Source organism: Oryx dammah, unplaced genomic scaffold (genome assembly GCF_014754425.2).
Source record: "Oryx dammah isolate SB20612 unplaced genomic scaffold, SCBI_Odam_1.1 HiC_scaffold_8, whole genome shotgun sequence".
NCBI lineage: Eukaryota > Metazoa > Chordata > Mammalia > Artiodactyla > Bovidae > Oryx > Oryx dammah.
The window spans coordinates 23,330,865-23,349,167 of NW_024070192.1; the positions used below are offsets into that span (position 1 = coordinate 23,330,865).

Here is an 18,303-nt window from a genome sequence, read left to right on the forward strand (position 1 = left end):
TCCCAAAGAGTGTGGATTCTTGAAGTCAACCACAAAACAAAGCCTCAGCCTTCCTCTTTGCCCCTCTTCCACCACCTTCCCATTGCTGATCCGACACCCACTGATTTGGCTCCCGTGCTTGTGTTATCTGGTAGTTTCTTTCCTTCCCACTCGGCCCCACCCTCCTTCTGAAGTCTTTGATGCCCCAGATCCCCGAGTACAGGTAGGAAGGGTTGGGTGGTGGTTGCTAAAAACTTCCCTTGCTTTACACGTGGTCTCTATAAACAACAATAACAACAACATCTGCAAACCAGGAAGAAAGCTCTCAGGAGGGAGTCAAATTGGTCAGCACCTTGATCTTGGATTCAGTAGCCTCCAGAACTGTGAGAAATATACTCTTATTGTTTAAGTCACCCAGTCTGTGGTATTTTGCTGTGGCAGCCCCAGCTCACTAATACACTGATGGTATAATTTAAGGCTGAGTCTGAGCGCCTGAGAACCACGAAAGCCAGTGGTATAGTTCTTGTCCAAAGAGCAGCAGGCTCAGTACTCAGGAAAAGTTGACTGCAGGTCTGAAGACAAGGGAAAAACCAATGTCCCAGGTGGGACATGGTAGGGGAGTCAGGGCTCTGGGTTTGAGTCTCAACTCAAATGGAGCAGCTAAGTGAGTCTCTGAGCCTTACTGTTTATGAAATTGGGATAAGAACATTCAGCACAGGTGGGTGTGAGGAAGATTCATTGAGATTGAGACAACACACATGAAAAAGACTTTGTACACTGCCACAGTCTATACACACACCACTTAAGGTTCTATTGAGCTCTTTGGCCCACCCCTCCCCATCCCTAGTCTCAAATTCCAGTTTAGCAGCACAGTGTCAGGGTGAGGGGGGTGCGGGCACAGGCAGCTAGAGCAGATTGCGGGGAGCGGCAGCTTGGCCCTTTATCATGGCCGTCGAAATTGCTGCCAGGAGGCTAAGTGGAGCAGAGGAGTGGAGAGAGGGGCACAGGCTCATCTGCGGTTGCTATGGCGCCCCATCCTGGATTTGCCCATCTCTCCTAATGGAGCAAAGGGCAGAGGGAGGGAGGGAGGGAGGAAGAGACAGAACTGCTGGTCCCTTGTCTCCCCTCCCTTCTGTGTCTCTCTGGAGCAGATGTACAGTGGGGAGTAGGGGGAGGGAGCCTGGATATTGGATAAGAGCGGGAGGGAAGAGTGGTGTGCCAGGATTAAGAGGGTTTGCAGTGAGGGGCCACACTGAGAGAGGAGGGAGCAGAGCCCTCATGCTGACGTCCAGAAGCCAGATGATGATGTTAGGAAAAAAAAAAAAAAAAACACCCGAGCAAGACAGCGTAAGCATGAGAGAGAGAGAGGAAGAGAAGAAACGAGGATACGAGGTGTGGAAGCACTGCAGCCAGCAAATTCCGCAGGCAGCCTGGACCCCAGGGCCCTGCAGGCTGCCCTGAGGATGGACACCAGGACAGTGGCTATGCCTTCTCCGGCGGCAGGGCTGCTAGGCTGCTGTTTCCTCTTTGGCTGGGCTCTGGGGGTTCCAAGGACCCTCCGCTCTCTGCCTGCACTGTCCTCCAAAGTCAAGCCAGGGTCTGTACCCTTTTGGGTGCCCCCAGAGGGGGCTGAGGCAGCTCTGGCTTTTCTCTACTCTGGAGATCCTCAACAGCTGTCTGGGGCTAACTGCAGTGAGCGCTATGAAGCTCCTGGGGCAGGAGCCAGACCAGGGCTCCCCCCAGTCCTATGGAGGGCAGCAGGCACTGTGACCCAGGCCGCCAATTTCCTCAACATGCTGCTACAAGCCAACGACATCCGGGAGTCCAGTGTGGAGGAGGATGTGGAATGGTACCAGGCACTGGTCCGCAGTGTAGCCGAGGGGGACCCAAGGGCATACCGGGCTTTGCTGACTTTTAACCCTCCACCGGGGGCCAGCCACCTGCAGCTGGCCCTGCAGGCCACCCGGACTGGGGAGGAGACCATCCTTCAGGACTTGTCCGGGAACAGGGTGCAGGAGGAGAGCTCAACTGGAACCCTGCACCCCACTGACCTGCAAAAGCGGGTGCTGACCAATGACCTAGGGAGCCTTGGCAGCCCCAAGTGGCCACAGGGGGATGGATATGTCGGGGACGTGCAGCACGTGAGACTGTCTCCTCCTTTCCTGGAATGCCAGGAGGGTCGACTGCGTCCCGGCTGGCTTATCACACTCTCAGCCACCTTCTATGGACTCAAGCCAGACCTCAGCCCGGAGGTCAGGTAAGCGGGTTTGTGCAGGATTTGATGCTATTGTGGCTCTGTGGAGGTGGCGGGGGAGTGGAGCTCCTAGCTGTGCATAGGCTACTTGGTATGCACATGTGCGTCTGGGGGACATAGATGTGTGTATTTGCCTTCAGCTGTGTATATTTGCAGTTGACTCTAGGAATCTATGTGTTAACATATACAGGTGTGTGGACGATCAATCCATTTACATATAGGTATACACACGTGTGCGTGTGTACTGATGGGGGCACAGCTGGGCATAGGTCCTGGTTCTCAGATCTGAGTAATAGGTACAATGAAGAAGATAGCCGTGACAATCTGTGTACCGGCTTCTCGGAGGAGTCAGATGGGTGTCCCAGGAGTGAAACCCGCTACTCTCTAGCAATCTAGAACTGGAAAAGGAGGCTTCTGCAAGTGAAGGAAAACACCTTGGGGGAGGCTTGTAACCATGGCCCTTTCTGCCCAGAAGTTGGCCGGGTCCCAGCATCACTCCCATGGCTGTATTCTTACATCAAGTCCTGACCCAGGAGCCTGTGATGCTCCTCAAACAATTGACCTCCTCCCTCAACCGGAGTAAAGAGCTGAGTGGGAGCCGTGATGGGAAGGAGGGGGCAGGTGGATACTATACCGCTAGACATTCAACAATCAACGTTGTTTTCCCAGCTCTGTGTCCCCATTCATTGTCCCCAGCAGAGTTCCTCTCCTGGCCACAGGCAGCCTGGCTTTTTGCCAGCTCTCTCCCCATTGGGCTCAGAGCCAGGGTTGAGAGCCCTGGGGCCAGGCAGCTCTTGAATCTGGGCCCCTCTTTTCCATATCTCCTTCACTGTGATCAATTCAGACCTGGTTTGGGCAGAGCGGGGCGTTGTTAAGAGCTGAGCTTTGTGTGCCTGTTTGAGTGTGAGTGTGTATACACACAGTGGGGAAGTGTGAAAATCCCTTTCAGACAGATCATCAGAACCGCAGCTCTCATATGTCTTGCCCACTCCCTTTACCCACTGATAGAAATCAGGAAATGCTAGGATGTTGAAAAGCTGAGGGATGGGGGGTGGGGCAGGGGGAAAATCTAGTGGGAGGAGGATTGTTGCTGCAGAGACAGCGAGGGTTAACAGCACTGGAGAAGTGGCATGCAAGTGTGCCCTGTCTCCTGGCACACTATAGCCACTGTGCTAAAGTGCATAAAGCTTGCGTTGCACCAGGATCTGAGATCCAAGGATACATGTCCTTGGCACCCTTCAGTATACCCCTAACTGTCAATTCACTGCCCTAGGGGGCAGGTGCAGATGGATGTAGACCTTCAGAGCGTGGACGTCAATCAGTGTGCCAGTGGCCCAGGCTGGTACTCTAACACACACCTGTGTGATCTCAACAGCACCCAGGTAAGGATACAGAGGGTGGAGTATGGGTTTCCTACCTCCCTCCCCCTTTGCCATCATGCCATCAGGAGCAGCTGACAAAGGCACACCAGCCTCTCAGGGCTTCAGGGAAGTCCCTATTGATGAGACAGATAGAGGTGAGATACTAGGCTATTTAAAAGGGAGGACACTTACAGCCTAGCCCCATCCCCCATCTGAGACAGCCACCTTCATTCCTTTGAATCTCAATGTGCCTCCCTGTCTGCTCTCCCTTCTGGTACTGGGTGCTTCAGGATCCCTTCCCAAGACCGCTTCCTGAGCGTCTATTAATCATCCCCTTTCCTTTTCCTGAACCACATTCTCCATGTCAACAGAGCTCTGGGCTCCTTCTAACCCACAAAGGACCCTCTGTTGGGTGTTTGTTGAAATAAGTGGAATCGGGATGTAGGAGGAGTGTAGGAAAAAGTTGAGATGTAAGAGGATACTAACCAGAGAAGGAGCTTGAAGAGCTCTGGGACTGGTAAAGGTGATGGAACCTGCGCCAGGTGCTGGCAAAATCAAAGCCGTGGGTGCAGGAGAATCTGGATAATGGAAAGCAATGGTTGGTAATCCTGCAAACCCACTACTGGGCAACTGGGAGGCCAGTGAACTAATCCACTCCACAGTAACACTGACTGCATGCTTGTTCCTGAGCTGAACCAAAGCCAAGGCGAGCCCTGCAGCCTGCTGGGAAGTGGAACGGGTTTGGGCATCTGCTGCTCTTCAGGGCACATGTGTCTGAAGCTATACATCCAGGGATGCATAAAGGCTCCCATTGTCCAGTGCACTTTTAAACCCAGCCACATTCATGTCTCTGGGTATGCATTTGTCTGATGGTGCAGACTGTGGAAGGAACAGAGCGTTTACTAGCAATCTGAGCAGAGGGGAAAGTTGGGCCACGATTTCAGAAGCACCTTTTAGGTGAAGTCAGGGGCTGGATATGGACTCTTCCTTCCTTTGCCCCACTGCTATCTGTTCCTGGCCACTCCCTACAGTAGATCTGACCTCATCCATGTGCTTATCTTCCCTGCCTGGCTCCGAGGTCTGCTCTGTCTCCTGCTGAGCAAACATCAGTGGGTGGAGTTGGAATAAAGAGCTGGCCTTGGCATCCCACCAGCCTGGCATTAGCCTGGCATTAGGGCTGGGGAGAGCAGCCCTACACCAAAGGCAGATGGCCCTAATAGAGGAAGCTGCTCCCCTGTGGGTGCTTTTCAACCCACCTGTGTGCCAAAGAGGGAGGCTGATGTTGACCCTTTGAAGCAGGATGTAGGCACACAGGTGTGGTTGATCTCAGAGTTCTCTCTGCTTCCACCGCCCCAGCACCTTGCTCTAGCAACAGCTGGGGATTGGGAAATGGGACCTATGAGGCTCCTGTCACAGCTAGTCTGGATAAAAGGCTGATCCGTCTCCAAACTCTGTGTTTGGAGGTCTCTTTGATAAGAGAGACAATGGTGGGGTCAGGGTAGGGTTTGCAGGGAGGGAAGCCTTCCCCAGGACTGGGGCTCCCCAGCGTAGACCCAGAGGCTGTGGATAGGAGGGTAGATGGCCCTCCAACTCTTGCCGGCGGGAAAGCCCCATATAAATAAATACCTATGGTGCTTGTTGGCCCACAGTGCGTCCCCCTGGAGAGTCAGGGCTTTGTCCTTGGCCACTACCTCTGCCGCTGCCGACCTGGCTTCTACGGGGCAAGCAACTCCTTGGGTATGTAACAATGGTGAGGGACAGGCAGGTGTTTTACAGGCTGGGCTGATTGGAGGTGGGTATCTGTGGGAGAAAGGCAGCTTGGGGTGAGACACTGGGAGAAAAACTTGTGGGGCCAGGGCAGACTGTCGAGAGAAGCAAGAGACACAGGCAGGGTCTAATTTGGGGGTGTCTATGCCTTCTGAGAATGAGCCTAAAACATGGCAATTTGATGCAAGCTGACCTCATGGTGAGTCCTAGCCTGGTATCACCTCTTCTCCTGCCTTCTCCTGCAAGTACTCACTTCCTCATTCCTTCCCCCAGGGGCCACAGACCCTAAGAGGGCAGGATAAGAACTGTGCCAACCATGAGGAGAGAAGGCTGGGGTCTCAGGATGCCCCAGCCACGCCCCTCTCCCTGTACCCATCTTGTTCATTATAGGCTCAGAGGAGGGTTCTGCCCAGCCTCCTGGGCAATTTGGGTCCCCTCAAGGCAGCCCTGGGAGGCTGCTGCGCTGCCAACCATGTGCCGAGGGCTGTGCCAGCTGCCTGGATGCCACGCCGTGCCTGGCGGAGGAAGCCCCCACACTGAGGGCAGCGGTGCTGGCCTGTCAGACGTGCTGTATGCTGGTCGTCTTCCTGAGCATGCTGGTCTCCTATCGCTGCCGCCAGAGCAAGGCAAGCAAGGCCCCACACCTCTCTTCTCTGCACATGTGAATCTCTAGCATCAGGGGGAGACCAAAGACTACCTAAGGCTAGAACTTGGAAAATACAAGTTTGATCCTTAATCTAACTCATTCTGTGACATTAGACAAGTGACCTCACCACTGTAGACCTGTTTCCTCACCTGTGCAATGAAGTCGCTGGACTTGATTCAAAACACTGTGTAGGCACTAGGGGAAGTGATCTGGTCCCTTATGGAGCTCCCAGTTGAGTGGAAGAAGCAATGACAGCACAGTAAGACAGGGGCCAGGATGGAGGTGTCAGTTGCTGGGGCAGGTCAGACAGGGGACCCCGTCATCCCACCTGAGTGGTGTGGGATGCCTTTCTGGAAAACATGACACTTGAGCCAAGCTTGAAGGTCAACTGACAGAGAAGGGAGTTTCTAGGCAAGGAAGCTGTCTGACCCAAAGCTTGAGGGAAATTCTGAGATCCCTTCTAGCTCCAGCAGCCTCTGATTCCAGCCCAGGTCTGCAGCAAGGCCCAGGGTGAGATTGGGAGGGGCATGGGGCTGCAGGGGCTATGTGAAACCTTGGCCTCAGCCAGGCTTAGTACCAGTGGAGCTAACAGCCTGTGGATGAAGAAGGCAGAGCTGAAGTTATAGGGGGAAGCCTTAGCTCAGGGCCACGGAGTGACCCCTCGAACAGACCTGAGACCCTCCTGCACCATCCTCCAGGCTCTATCCTCTTGCTGTCCTGCTTACATGCGTCTTTCTTTCCTGGGTTCACAGAGGATCCGGGCATCTGGAGTGGTACTCCTGGAAGCTATCCTTTTCGGATCCCTGCTGCTCTACTTCCCTGTGAGTGTGGCTGGAGCCTGACCCCACCTCCTGGGATCCCCCCCAGTCCCAACCTGGTACCCTCCACACTCCAGAATCTGTCCTCTGTATCCTGTGGGGGGATTCGGAGACCTCAAAATCCCCCTGCTCATACCTACAGGTGACAGGCTGGCCTAGTGAGGCTTGAAAGAGCTCTATGACCTGTTGTGTAACTTAGGAGAAGTTATCTAACCTCTCTGATAACAAAGCTGCTCCTCTGCAGAGTGGAGGTGATGATGTCTCTGTGAGGGGGCTGAGAAGGATCAGCAAGGTGCTTAGCGTAGGCCTGGCACCCAGGGCAAGTGCAATGGAGAGTGATTGTTTTTACCCCCTTCCCACCAGGTCTTCATCCTGTACTTCAAGCCCAGTGTCTTTCGCTGCATTGCCCTCCGCTGGGTCCGGCTGCTGGGCTTTGCCATTGTCTACGGCACCATTATACTCAAGCTTTATAGGTAGGGTCTGGGTAGGGCCTTGTTCTCATGCAGCTCCCTCCAGGCCCCCCCAACTCATTTATGGGATGGAATTCTTCACTGCCAGACCCCCTACCCACTCTACTCCCCTGGACCCCCAAGGCCTGCTCCCGTCCCTGTAGCCCTCCCCACCATCTAACTTTTTTTGAGGGGGCGGTAAGAGGAGGCAGTGACCCATGGAAGGGATGGGAGAACAGGGATGTGTGGAGGGGAGGGAAGCAATGGCCAGAGGTGTCCCCGCTCCCTGCGTCTACCAGCCACACCCTGACCCCTGTAGAGTGCTCCAGCTCTTTCTGTCTCGAACGGCCCAGCGGGGCCCCCACCTGAGCAGCGGGCGGCTGCTGCGGCGTCTGGGGCTGCTCCTGCTGCTGGTGCTGGGCTTCCTGGCTGTGTGGACGGCAGGGGTCCTGGAGCCAGGCACTCAGCACACGTCCCTGGTAACACGAGGCCACACACCCACGGGACTCCACTTCTACTTCTGCCACCACGACCGCTGGGACTACATCATGGTGGTGGGTGAGTTACTCCCACAGAGTCCAGCCTCACTCTGGTCCCCCGCCCTGTACCTCCAAGGGTTCTTCCGCCTGTACCTGGACCAGGTTCCCCCCAGAACCCCCTACAGAGAAAGGGGTGGTGTGACTGCTGAGGTGGTACCTGGCTCTGTCCCCTCCTCCCTTCCCTACAGCTGAGATACTGCTCCTGTGCTGGGGCAGCTTCCTCTGCTACGCCTCCCGGGCTGTCCCCTCAGCCTTCCACGAGCCACGGTACATGGGCATTGCCCTGCACAACGAGCTGCTGCTTTCTGCCGCCTTCCACGCAGCCAGGTGAGGACAGGCCCTCCTACCCACCACGCCTTCCACCCTAACACCATTCCTCACCTCTCCCAGGTGAGGGTACCCCCCATCCCACAACCCTGCTGGCAACACCAGCTACACCACAGCAAGATGAGGAAGGTCCTCACATGGAGTTCTCTCCCTACCCTAAAGACATGCTTCCTGTACCCTATGTCTCACCCAACACCCTAAGTGCTCTCGCATTCCATCCCCCACTGCTCTCCTCCCGACACGGGCTCCATTCTCCCTGCCTTCTTCCCCTCACACCTCAGCCGTCCCAGCAGCAGACCTGCTATGCGTGTCCACAAGGACCTGGCCCTGTGGTGAAGGCAGAACCAGCCCACGGGGCGGTTCATAATAGTGCTGTAAGCAGCCAGAGAGGGCAAGCTGGAGTAGTCTGGGAAGGCTTCTTGGAAGTGGGGATTAACGTGAGCCCTGAGGTGGGAGGGCAGGAAGAAGGAAGAGTGCCCTCCCCACTCCACTGAGCACCTGCAGGAGGTCAGGGCTGGGGTTGGGGGGAGAGCCACTGGGACAGGTGAGAGGGAAGAGGCCGCTCCCACCTGCAGCTAACCATCACCCCACCGCCACCACCACCTCGCCCCCAGGTTTGTGCTGGTTCCCTCCCTGCACCCGGACTGGACGCTCCTCCTCTTCTTCTTTCACACCCACAGCACAGTCACTGCCACACTGGCTCTGATCTTCATCCCTAAGGTGAGGTCTTCTCTGGCCTCGAAGTGAGGTGACCCCGGCCCTTTTGCCAGGGGCATTGTGGACCAGTGTGTCCACAGTGCCCTCTCCAGGTCAGGGCGAGAATGACACCTGGGCCCAGAGGGATTTGGAGCCCACCCATGGACGGAGAAGCCTAGTAGGTTACAGTCCACGCGGTCGCAAAGAGTCGGACACGACTGAGCGACTTCACCTTACCTTACCTTACCTTAGGAGTTGGCTAAGGGCTTCCCTGGTGGCTCAGATGGTAAAGAATCCCCCTGCAATGTGGGAACCCAGGTTTGATGTCTGGGTGGGGAAGATCCCCTGGAGAAGGGAATGGCAATCCCCTCCAGTATTCTTGCCTGGAGGATCCCATGGACAGAGGAGCCTAGCAGGCTACAGTCCTTGGGGTTGCAAAGAATTGGACAAGACTGAAGTGACTTAGCACGCATATAGGAGTTGGGGAAGAACGCTCTGTCTCCAATCCCTGGGCAAGGGAAATAAGAGCTAGAGCTGAAGGGGGTCCTTGTAACACAATTGGAAGGTTGGCAGACACTGAAAATCAACTCGGAAGCAGTTACAGAAGATAGGTGAGGGGGGCTGAAGGATGTGGCTAGGAACTGTGGGCACAGGGTATTAGACACCCCTGGTCTCTAAGTTAGAGAAAATCAGGAAGGATGAGGTGCAACAATACTCTTTGGACCTCCAGAATCCCAAATCAGAGAAGGGGTTGAGGATTTATGGAGTAAATACGTATGCCACAGGGTAGGGAGCCAACAGGAGTCTTTTTCCTGATCATGCCCACCCTGGCCAGCTCCGGAAGCCGGGGGCTCCTCCCCGAGAGGAGATCTTGGATGAGGTGTACGAGGACGAGCTGGACCTGCAGCGCTCAGGCTCCTACCTCAACAGCAGCATCGCCTCCGCCTGGAGTGAGCGCAGCCTGGACCCCGGAGACATTCGGGTAGGTGCTGCCCTCCTGACCTCCTCTTGATGCTACTTAGGGCCTGGACAGCGAGCAGTGATGCCCTGCCACTCGGGCTGTGTGCCACTGCAGGTCCCCTGTCCTCCCCCTAGCTTTTCCTCTGAGACTTGCCTCCCTTTCTTCTCCACCATTGCCCCAAGCTGCTTCTCCTGCTTCGACACAAAGGAGACCACACACATGAAAAGATGCCCCCAAATACCGAAACTCACATCCTGAGGCCCACTTGGCAAGGTAGAGGCAGAACCATGAGTGGAGCGCAAATCACCTGTGTCCTCCACTCAACAGGGCCACCATGAGTGGCAGACTAAGAAGCCCCTCAGCCCCCAGCACACCCAGCAGCTAGTGCTCCTAGGGCCATTAGGGTTGGGTGATTCAGCCAGTGGCTACCAAGGATTTCCATACCAGGATCCTCTTTCCTTGGACTCAGCAGTGTTAGAGAAAGGAAGTGCTTCCTGAGTCTTCCATCAGGAGAGCATTCTTACCTTATTTTTCTGCTTAAGAATATCATAATGGTGATAGCAACCCTGATGAGAGGCTCACAGAGTAGGAAATAAAGAGACTGGCAGTAAAGCTCATTGTTTTGTAGAATCTACAGTGGGAACAGTCTCAGGAAGCCATTGGGTCCATCCCTCCACCTTCCCTGAAGCCCCCTCCACATCTGACTTGTTTACATCCCCCAATTCCTTCCTTGTCTCAACTGCCTCCGTGTTCTCCTCACCCTCTGAGTTCTGCCTGTGTCCTGCCTCCTGGGGATAGGTTGACCTGAGACCCCAATCTATCAGGTAGGCCTAAGTGGAGGCAGGTGGCTATTGCCGCGTGGGTGCCATCCTTGACCCTCCAGCTTGGGGATCAGCAGTGGGTGTGGTCTCCCTGGGCTCACTGTGGGGAGAGCGCCAAAGTAGAAACAGCTTTCAAAGCCCCATCCTGTCACTTACCGTTTTCACACCCACTGGTCGCACCACTTCTCTTAAGGCAGTGAACACTAGGCAGTCAGATTTCCTTCCTTTATTGAAGTAGAGGCTCAGAGAGGGCAAGAAAATAGCCTTGAGGCATACCATAGGTCAGCAGCCTCAAACCCAGGTTTCCTGTGCGCCAAGCTGGGACCGCCCACCAGACCACAGTGCCGGGTAGAAGGCAGGGCCCTGCGTCCTCAGGGTTGAGTGGGTCGGGCTCAGGACTAGGTTGGTGTTGGCCCTGCAGAAACGGAGAGGTGAATTTTCTAAGTGTTTTAAAAGCCAGGAAGGGACACTGCTTGGTGGGAAAGCGTTCCCCCAGAAAAAAGGGTCTTAGCACCAGCTGAGGGGCAGAGCAGCGCGGCCAGGGGATGGAGAGGATGGTCCTCACGCCGGCTCGCTCTCTGGCCCCCAGGACGAGCTGAAGAAGCTCTACGCCCAGCTCGAGGTTCACAAGACCAAGGAAATGGCCGCGAACAACCCCCACCTGCCCAAGAAGCGGGCCAGCTGGCGCCAGGGCCTGGGCCGCTCCTTCATGAGGTACCTGGCCGAGTTCCCCGAGGCGCTGGCCCGCCAGCACTCCCGGGACTCGGGCTCCGCGGGCCGCGGCAGCCTGCCCGGCTCCTCCCGCCGCCGGCTGCTCAGCGCCAGCCTCCGGGAGCCCGCCGCGCCGCCCGGCCTGCGGAAGTCCCGCAGCGCCTGCGAGCAGGACTGTGACCCTCACGGGGACCACAGCCCGCCTCTGGTCGACTCGCTGCTGCGGAGGAAGCTGGCCCGCAAGGGGCCGCGATCCGACAGCCGCGAGTCCGGCGAGTCGGCGGCCGGGCCCCCCGCGCTGGGCTTCAGGTCGGCCAGCGCCCACAACTTGACGGTGTGCGAGCGGCTGCCCCGCGCCCGGCCCGCCTCGCTGCACAAGTCGCTGAGCGTCGTGGCCGGCGCCAGGGAAAAGGCCCTGCTCGTGGCCAGCCAGGCCTACCTGGAGGAGACCTACCGGCAGGCAAAGGAGCGGGAGGAGAGAAGGAAGGCAGAGGCCGCCTTGGCCAGCCCGGCGCGGAGGCCCTCGGCCCGGAGGCTGGAGCGAATTCGAGCGGCCCCCGTGTCGGCCCCACCTTCCCCGGCCAAGAGCCGCAGCGTGGACAGCTCCCACATCTCCGGACGGCTGCACGGGGAGGCCGCCAGCAGGCTGCCGCACGCACCCGTCCGGCACCAGATCTCCACACCCATCATGGCCACGTCCGGCCCGGGCCTGGGGGAGCCAGGGATGCTGTCTCCCACCTCCACTTTGGCCCCAGCTCTGATGCCAGCTCCTGCCCCTGCCCTGGCACCCATCCCAGTATCCCCACAAAGCCCCAATCTACTTACCTACATCTGCCCCTGGGAGAATGCAGAACTGCCAGTGAAGAAACAAAACGTGGCTCAGGAAGGCCCCTCGGGGCCAGAGCAAGGCAACCTGTCTCATGTCCCAGCTCGGGCCCGTCTCTGGAGGGCCCTCTCTGTGGCGGTAGAGAAGAGGGGCCCTGGGGAGAACGGGATAGACACAGAGGATGGGCGTCTCCAGGGGGAAACTGAGGAGGATGAGGACAGGCCCAAGGTCTTCTCTAAATCCCACAGCCTCAAGACCCCTGTCCAGCAGGGTTCCATGCGCAGCCTGGGCCTGGCTCTCAAAGCTCTGACCCGTTCTCGGAGCACACACAGAGAGAAGGAGAGCGGGGAAGGGAGTCCTAAGAAGGAGGAGAAGGGCCGAGCTTCTGGAGAGGGTGTGGGGGCATGCCCCAGATCTCCCAGGCCAGGCCGGCCCAAGGGGGTGAGTAAGCAGGCAGCGCTTGCCCCCTGTGATGACGAAGAGTCCCTCCAAAACCAACAGAATGCTCACACCAGCAGGGTGCTCCAAGCCTGTCACCGGGACGGCCCCAGGGAGCAAGAAGAAAGAGGCAGGAGGACTTCCCGGTGTCTAGGGGAGGGGAAGGCTGAGGGCGCAGGTGAAACAGGCCCTGCCACACTGAGGCAACTCAGGCAGGGCACAGCTGGGGACAGAAATGCTAAGCAAGCAAAAGAAGCTCCTGTGGGGTGGCGGGAACTACCCAAAGCTGGCCTCCAGCCCCTGGGCAGTGCTGACCACAGGGTGACAGAAGTATGCCCCTGGGAAGTCACTGAGTCAGAACTGTGTCAGCCTGATGGTAGCAACAAAGCTGAAATCTGCCCCTGGGAGGTGGGCGGAGTCCCTGAGAAGGAGGCCCTAAGGCAATATCTAGATGCCTCCCAAAGTGAGAAGGAGAAAGCCTCAGAAAAATCAGAGCCCAAAGATGTGGTGGTTGTGGCTCGGAAAAAGCCAGAGAGGTTGGTCAGGGGTCAGGAGGCAGTTTGTCCTTGGGAGAGTGCTGATCATGGGGGTCTGTCTCCTGGGTCAGCCCCTCAGGACTCGGACAGAGCCAGGGGCAGGTCTGAGGCAGTGGGCAATGTGGAGCCTAGAGAGGTGGAGACGCATCGGTGGGAAGCCGCTGGCCCAGGAGCTTGTATATCTGACATCACCACTTCCTGGGAGGCAAGTGAAGGAGGAGAGACAGGGAAACCATCCCAGGAGGAACTCCCCCAGGAAAAGCAGAAAACCCCCAAGAAAACAATCTTCTGGAAAGAACAGAAACTGGGTGAAGGCTTGGAGTCTCTTTGTCAGTGGGAAAGGACAGATTTCCGGGGCCCCTCTGTGGTTTCTACTCAGGCTCCAGGAACCCCCGGTTGCTCGGGGAGTTTGGGCAGTAGCATCACTGAAATCTGTCCATGGGAGGCGGGAGATACTCCTGCCATCGGCAAGGCAGAGATCTGTCCCTGGGAGCTGGGTGATGAGGTGGTGGGGAAGGAAATGCTGAGTCAGGGTCCAGGTGGCAAATCTCCCCAGGAAAAGTGGGAAACCTCCAGAACAGGGAGCTTTGGAGAGATGGGGGGATGGACTGGGAAAGCAGTGCAGAAACTTAGCCAACAGCAGGAGTCAGTGTGTCCGTGGGAAAGCACAGCTGCTGGGCTCTCTGGCCCACATCTAGACAATTCCTCATCCAAAGCTGATGGCCAACTCCTCAGCAATAAAGGAAGTAGAGCAGCGCAGGTCTGCCCACCAGATCTCAGGTCAGAGGGAAAGGGAGCAACACCTGCCAAGGCAGAAGTCTGTCCCTGGGAGGTGAGTGAGAGAACGACAGAGGACTGGACATCAGGGCAGGCAACAAAAGGAAGAGAATCTCAAAAGGACAAGGAGGAGATGCTTGAAACAGGCATCAAAGCTAGCCCAACTTGGGCAAAGCCTGAGGGACAGATGCCAACTCAGGAAGCAGTCTGTCCCTGGGAGAGTGTGGACCCTGGCAGCTTCACCCCACAGCCTGGTCTTCAAGACACAGGTAGACCCAACGCCAGTTTCCAGGTGTCTGGCAGTGTGGAAAGCAAGACTGCTGAGATTTGTCCCTGGGATGTGGAGGAAACCCTGCCTGCCGAGAAGGCAGAGGTCTGTCCCTGGGAGGTGAGTGCTGGAGCTGGGGAGAGAAGGCCTTTGGGAATGGAGGCCATTAGGCAATTTTCAAGCAAAACGAGGAAGCCTTCTGCAGATTCTGGACCTAGCAAGAGAGCTGTTGCTACTCCAGAGAGGCAGGCCCAGGAGCGGGAACGGGCTTGCCCGTGGGAGAGCATAGATCCAGGGGGCTCCTCTTGGCATTCAGACACTCTGGGCACTGACAAGCCAAAACCTGGGCTCCAGGAGCTGGACCGTGCCGGGTGCAGACCAGTGGAGGTGTGTCCCTGGGAAGCGGAAGGAGCACCTACTAGTGAAAAAGTCAAGGTCTGTCCCTGGGAGGTGGATGAAGGAGCCCCTGGGAAGGAATTAGAACAAGAGATGAGAACTGATTCAGTAGGGCAGAGGGAGAAAATGCTAGAAAAGGGGAGACTCCCCTCCCTGGGAGAAGACAGATCGAAATGGGAAACACAGCTGAGTCCAGAGCAGGAAGCTGTGTGTCCCTGGGAGAAGGACTTGAGGGCACCCTCTGCTCAGGACCCTGAGGTCTCAGACGTGTCCAGCAGAGGGGCAGAGGAGCCCTCCCTGGAAATGAGTGATGAGTCAGCAGAAAAAGGGGGCCTGATACAAGACCCAAAGATGGACTCCTCCGCAGAACACATAGCCCCAGAAAAAGCAGAAGTCACTGCTGAAGAGCAGGAAAAAGCGAGCAGTGAACTACAACCTGTCCATCTACAGGAGAGCACGGCCCCCAGGGACTCCTCCTCCCACCCACATAGTCAGTGCCCTGTCCAACCTAAAGCTGGCTCTCAGACACTGCCCAGCGCTGGGGACAGGCTCGCTGAGGTCTGCCCATGGGACGCTTCCGCCACGGACGCTCCCAAACCTGACAGCAGGGCCAAGGCTGAGACCTGTCCCTGGGAAGTGACCAAAAGAACCCCTGAGAAAGGGGTGTCAAGACAGGATGGAGATGAGGAAACTCAAGAGGAGAAGGGGAAAGCCCCAGAAAAATCAGAGTACAAAGCTGTGGCCCTTCAGGAAAAGCCTGAGAGGGCAGATGGAAAGCAGGAACCAGCCCCACAAGCTTCTGACAGTAGCAAAGAAAGTCCCAAGGCAGCAGGCAGTGTGGGGGCCAGGGTAGCGGAAGTGTGTCCACGGGAAGCGCAAGAAGCTCCCCCTGATAAGAAAACAGAAATCTGCCCTTGGGAGGTGAGCCAAGAAACAGCAGAGAAAGGGAGATGTGAACAAGAGGTGGACAGAGAATCTCAAGGGCAAGGAGAAATGTTCCTGCAAAAGGCAGAATCTGGAGGGACTGAAGAACACTCTTCAGAAGAAGTAAAAGTCAGCGGAGAGATGGAGTCAATCTGCCCTTGGGAAGGCACAAGGTCAGAAGGGCTCTCTCCGCAGCCAGATGCTCCAGCCATGGACCAACCCAAAGTCAGTCCCCATGGAGCAAGCAGTATGGGGAGCCGGGTGGCAGAGCTGTGTCAATGGGAAGTCACAGATCCCGAAGGAAATAAAATAACAGGCACCATGGCAGACATCGACACATGTCTCTGGGAGGGAACTGGAGCCCCATCTGAGGAATCTGGTCTCCTGGCTTTAACAGCAACTCAGAAGCAAATGCTCTGCCCCACAGCCCCTGAGAACCCACCATGCCTTTTAGTCCAGAGACCTTTGGGTAGCTTCCTTCCAGACAGCAAAAGCCCCCGCCCCAAAGTGAACAAGCCAACCAGTACCTTTACTCTGGAGGGTGTCAGAGAACTCCAAGTCCCTTCAGAACCTGGGCCGATGACCAGCTTAGCCCCAGACCCAACCCTCCAAGAAGCTGAGACTCAGAAGTCTTCCTCCTTAACTGAAGACCAAGAAGTAGCTTCTGAAGCTCAACTTGAAGAACTCACCCCTCCACCTGTCTATTCTTAGGACTGGGAGTAACAACTACATCAGTGAGGTCATACACTGGGTGGCTAGCTTTCAGAACAGTCAAGGTTCTTTCCAAGTTCTAGGTGTTTCCAAAAAACTGAATCAAACAAACTTGGCCACTTTCCCTCTCCAAGAAGGCCAGAAGTCGACTTATTCCAAAGACAAACTGTACAAGAAGAGTGCAACTCAGACTCCAAAAGAAAGTACCATCCTCTCTTTACTTCCAATTCTTCTTCCTGCTCCAGAGGACAAGGGCCAGACCTTCTGCTTCTAATTAATCCTCCCATCCAGCTAGAGTACTCAACACAAGCCATCTATGACATCACTTGTAAAACTGTTAATGACAAAAGGGAGTCAGCTGTACCCGGGCAACACTTTCACAAAGATAGACCCATTCTTCTCTGAAGTCTCCCAAGGATATTTTTTGAGAAGAAACTAAACCACTCAAGGCATTGGCAACATAGGGGCTGAAGATTATAAAAGGTCACCACAGAAAGTTTAAAAGCTACTTAATTCAAGTTCAAAGGCAAATCAGGAGGAAAACTGAAATGGCTCAAAAGAGATCCCTGTAATGCCTTAAAGATCTTGTCATTTTGACTTTGGATCTCCAGTTTCTGCTTATTGATCCTCTTACCTGCCCTGCTTGACTGCTGAAGTAGAGTCAATCAAGCGCATTTACGTCCATATCAACACCTGGCATCCAAAGCAACCTAAGAGACAGGGAGCGTAAAGGGAAAGCCAAAGGCTCCAGGTCCTGCCCACGCAGGCCGAGGGATAGTTCTCCTTTCCAGACAGTCTCACAGTTGAAGAAGCTTGCCTTTTGCTAGCCTTCTTAGATGGCCTTCCCTTCTTCCTGCCCCAACTTTTGACAGTCTGCAGAGTTCACCCCTCTGCCTCATTCTCCTAGCCTTTCAGTACTGTCATCAAAGGGACTCCTCTCTGTTGTCAAATGCAACAGGAGCCTGGGAAATTTCTGGTTCTGAGACAAGAACCACTCCAGCTCACCTGCTCAGTAACAAGAGGCCCACATCAGTCTCTTTTCCAAGAAGCCTGAGCAAGAAAGGAGGTCCTGTTTACAGCCAGCACTGTAATTGCCCTCAGAAAGAGTAGTGGTGGGGGCAGGTTAGAGCCCAACGGCCAGGGAAAGGGCATCCTTAAGTACAAAGCCTTCTTTCTTAGGGAGCTCTTTCTTGTTCTATTCTTTCAAGCCAATTCAGGCTACTCTTACTTAAGCGGTCCTAGATAACAAGGGTGCTGGAAATAGGTGATACTACCAAAGGGAAATAAAAAAGGAGAAAAACACTGGTCACAGACATCCCAGATCTGGCAGAGGTGAGGGGGTGGAAATAGGCAGACTAAACACGGCAGAGCTGGGCAGGGACCCACCTTCTAACTGGACAGATACTGATGCCATTCACAAGGAGGAAAAAAGACAAAAGGCGGCAACCAAATACCCAATGGGAAAAAAAAGTCTGCATGTAAATAATATTCTAGGTAGCTACAGGGCTTCACAGAAAGTAGCAAAAGTGCTCCATTTCCAAAAAGGAGGAGAAAGCATGGAATAACCCACTTGCAGAGACCAGACATCCTCATTCCCTATGTAAGCTCTCCCTCTTACCTAGGAGCCCTTCCCCAGGCTTCCAGAGCAATGTGTTCTTGCTCTGGGCTGAATTCTCAGCCTCACAGCTTCTGTGTGTGTGTATACTCAGTTGTATCTGACTCTTCATGACCCCGTGAACTGTAGTACACCAGGCTCTCTGTCCATGGTTATTTTCCAGGCAAGAATACTGGAGTGGGTTTCCATTTCCTACTCGAGAATCTTCCCGACCCAGGGATCAAACCTGCATCTCTTGTATCTCCTGCATTGGCAAGAATTCTTTTCCCTTGAGCCACTTGGGAAGCCCTCATAGTTTCTGAACCAATGCAAATTCTGCACCTCAGAACAATCCCACTGAGAATGGACTAGCTGGGAACAGAAAAGTCGTCCCTGTAATCATGGCTGTGAAATAAGCCATGGGGAAAAAATAAAGAATGCTTTCTTGACTATGGTAGTTGTTTCTAGCTTATTTGTTATGGTAAATTTACTTTTTCAACATTT

The 18,303-nt window shown here is 55.3% G+C and overlaps 1 protein-coding gene and 1 long non-coding RNA gene across 2 annotated transcripts; one reads left to right on the forward strand and one right to left on the reverse strand.

Moving 5' to 3' along the window:
- Positions 1 to 1,442: 1,442 nt before the first annotated feature.
- On the forward strand, positions 1,443 to 18,245 carry GPR179 (G protein-coupled receptor 179). Its single transcript, XM_040245545.1, has 11 exons — positions 1,443 to 2,236; positions 3,507 to 3,615; positions 5,244 to 5,331; positions 5,752 to 5,987; positions 6,760 to 6,828; positions 7,189 to 7,298; positions 7,594 to 7,832; positions 8,002 to 8,140; positions 8,755 to 8,860; positions 9,672 to 9,818; positions 11,208 to 18,245. Exons 1-11 carry the CDS (start codon positions 1,443 to 1,445, stop codon positions 16,203 to 16,205), a joined length of 7,035 nt encoding a protein of 2,344 aa, XP_040101479.1. The 3' UTR covers positions 16,206 to 18,245.
- LOC120867253 lies at positions 10,830 to 12,241 on the reverse strand. Its single transcript, XR_005721828.1, has 2 exons — positions 12,155 to 12,241; positions 10,830 to 11,033 (listed from the first exon to the last, which is right to left on the reverse strand). It is a non-coding gene; the product is annotated as an uncharacterized LOC120867253 (long non-coding RNA).
- Positions 18,246 to 18,303: the final 58 nt, after the last annotated feature.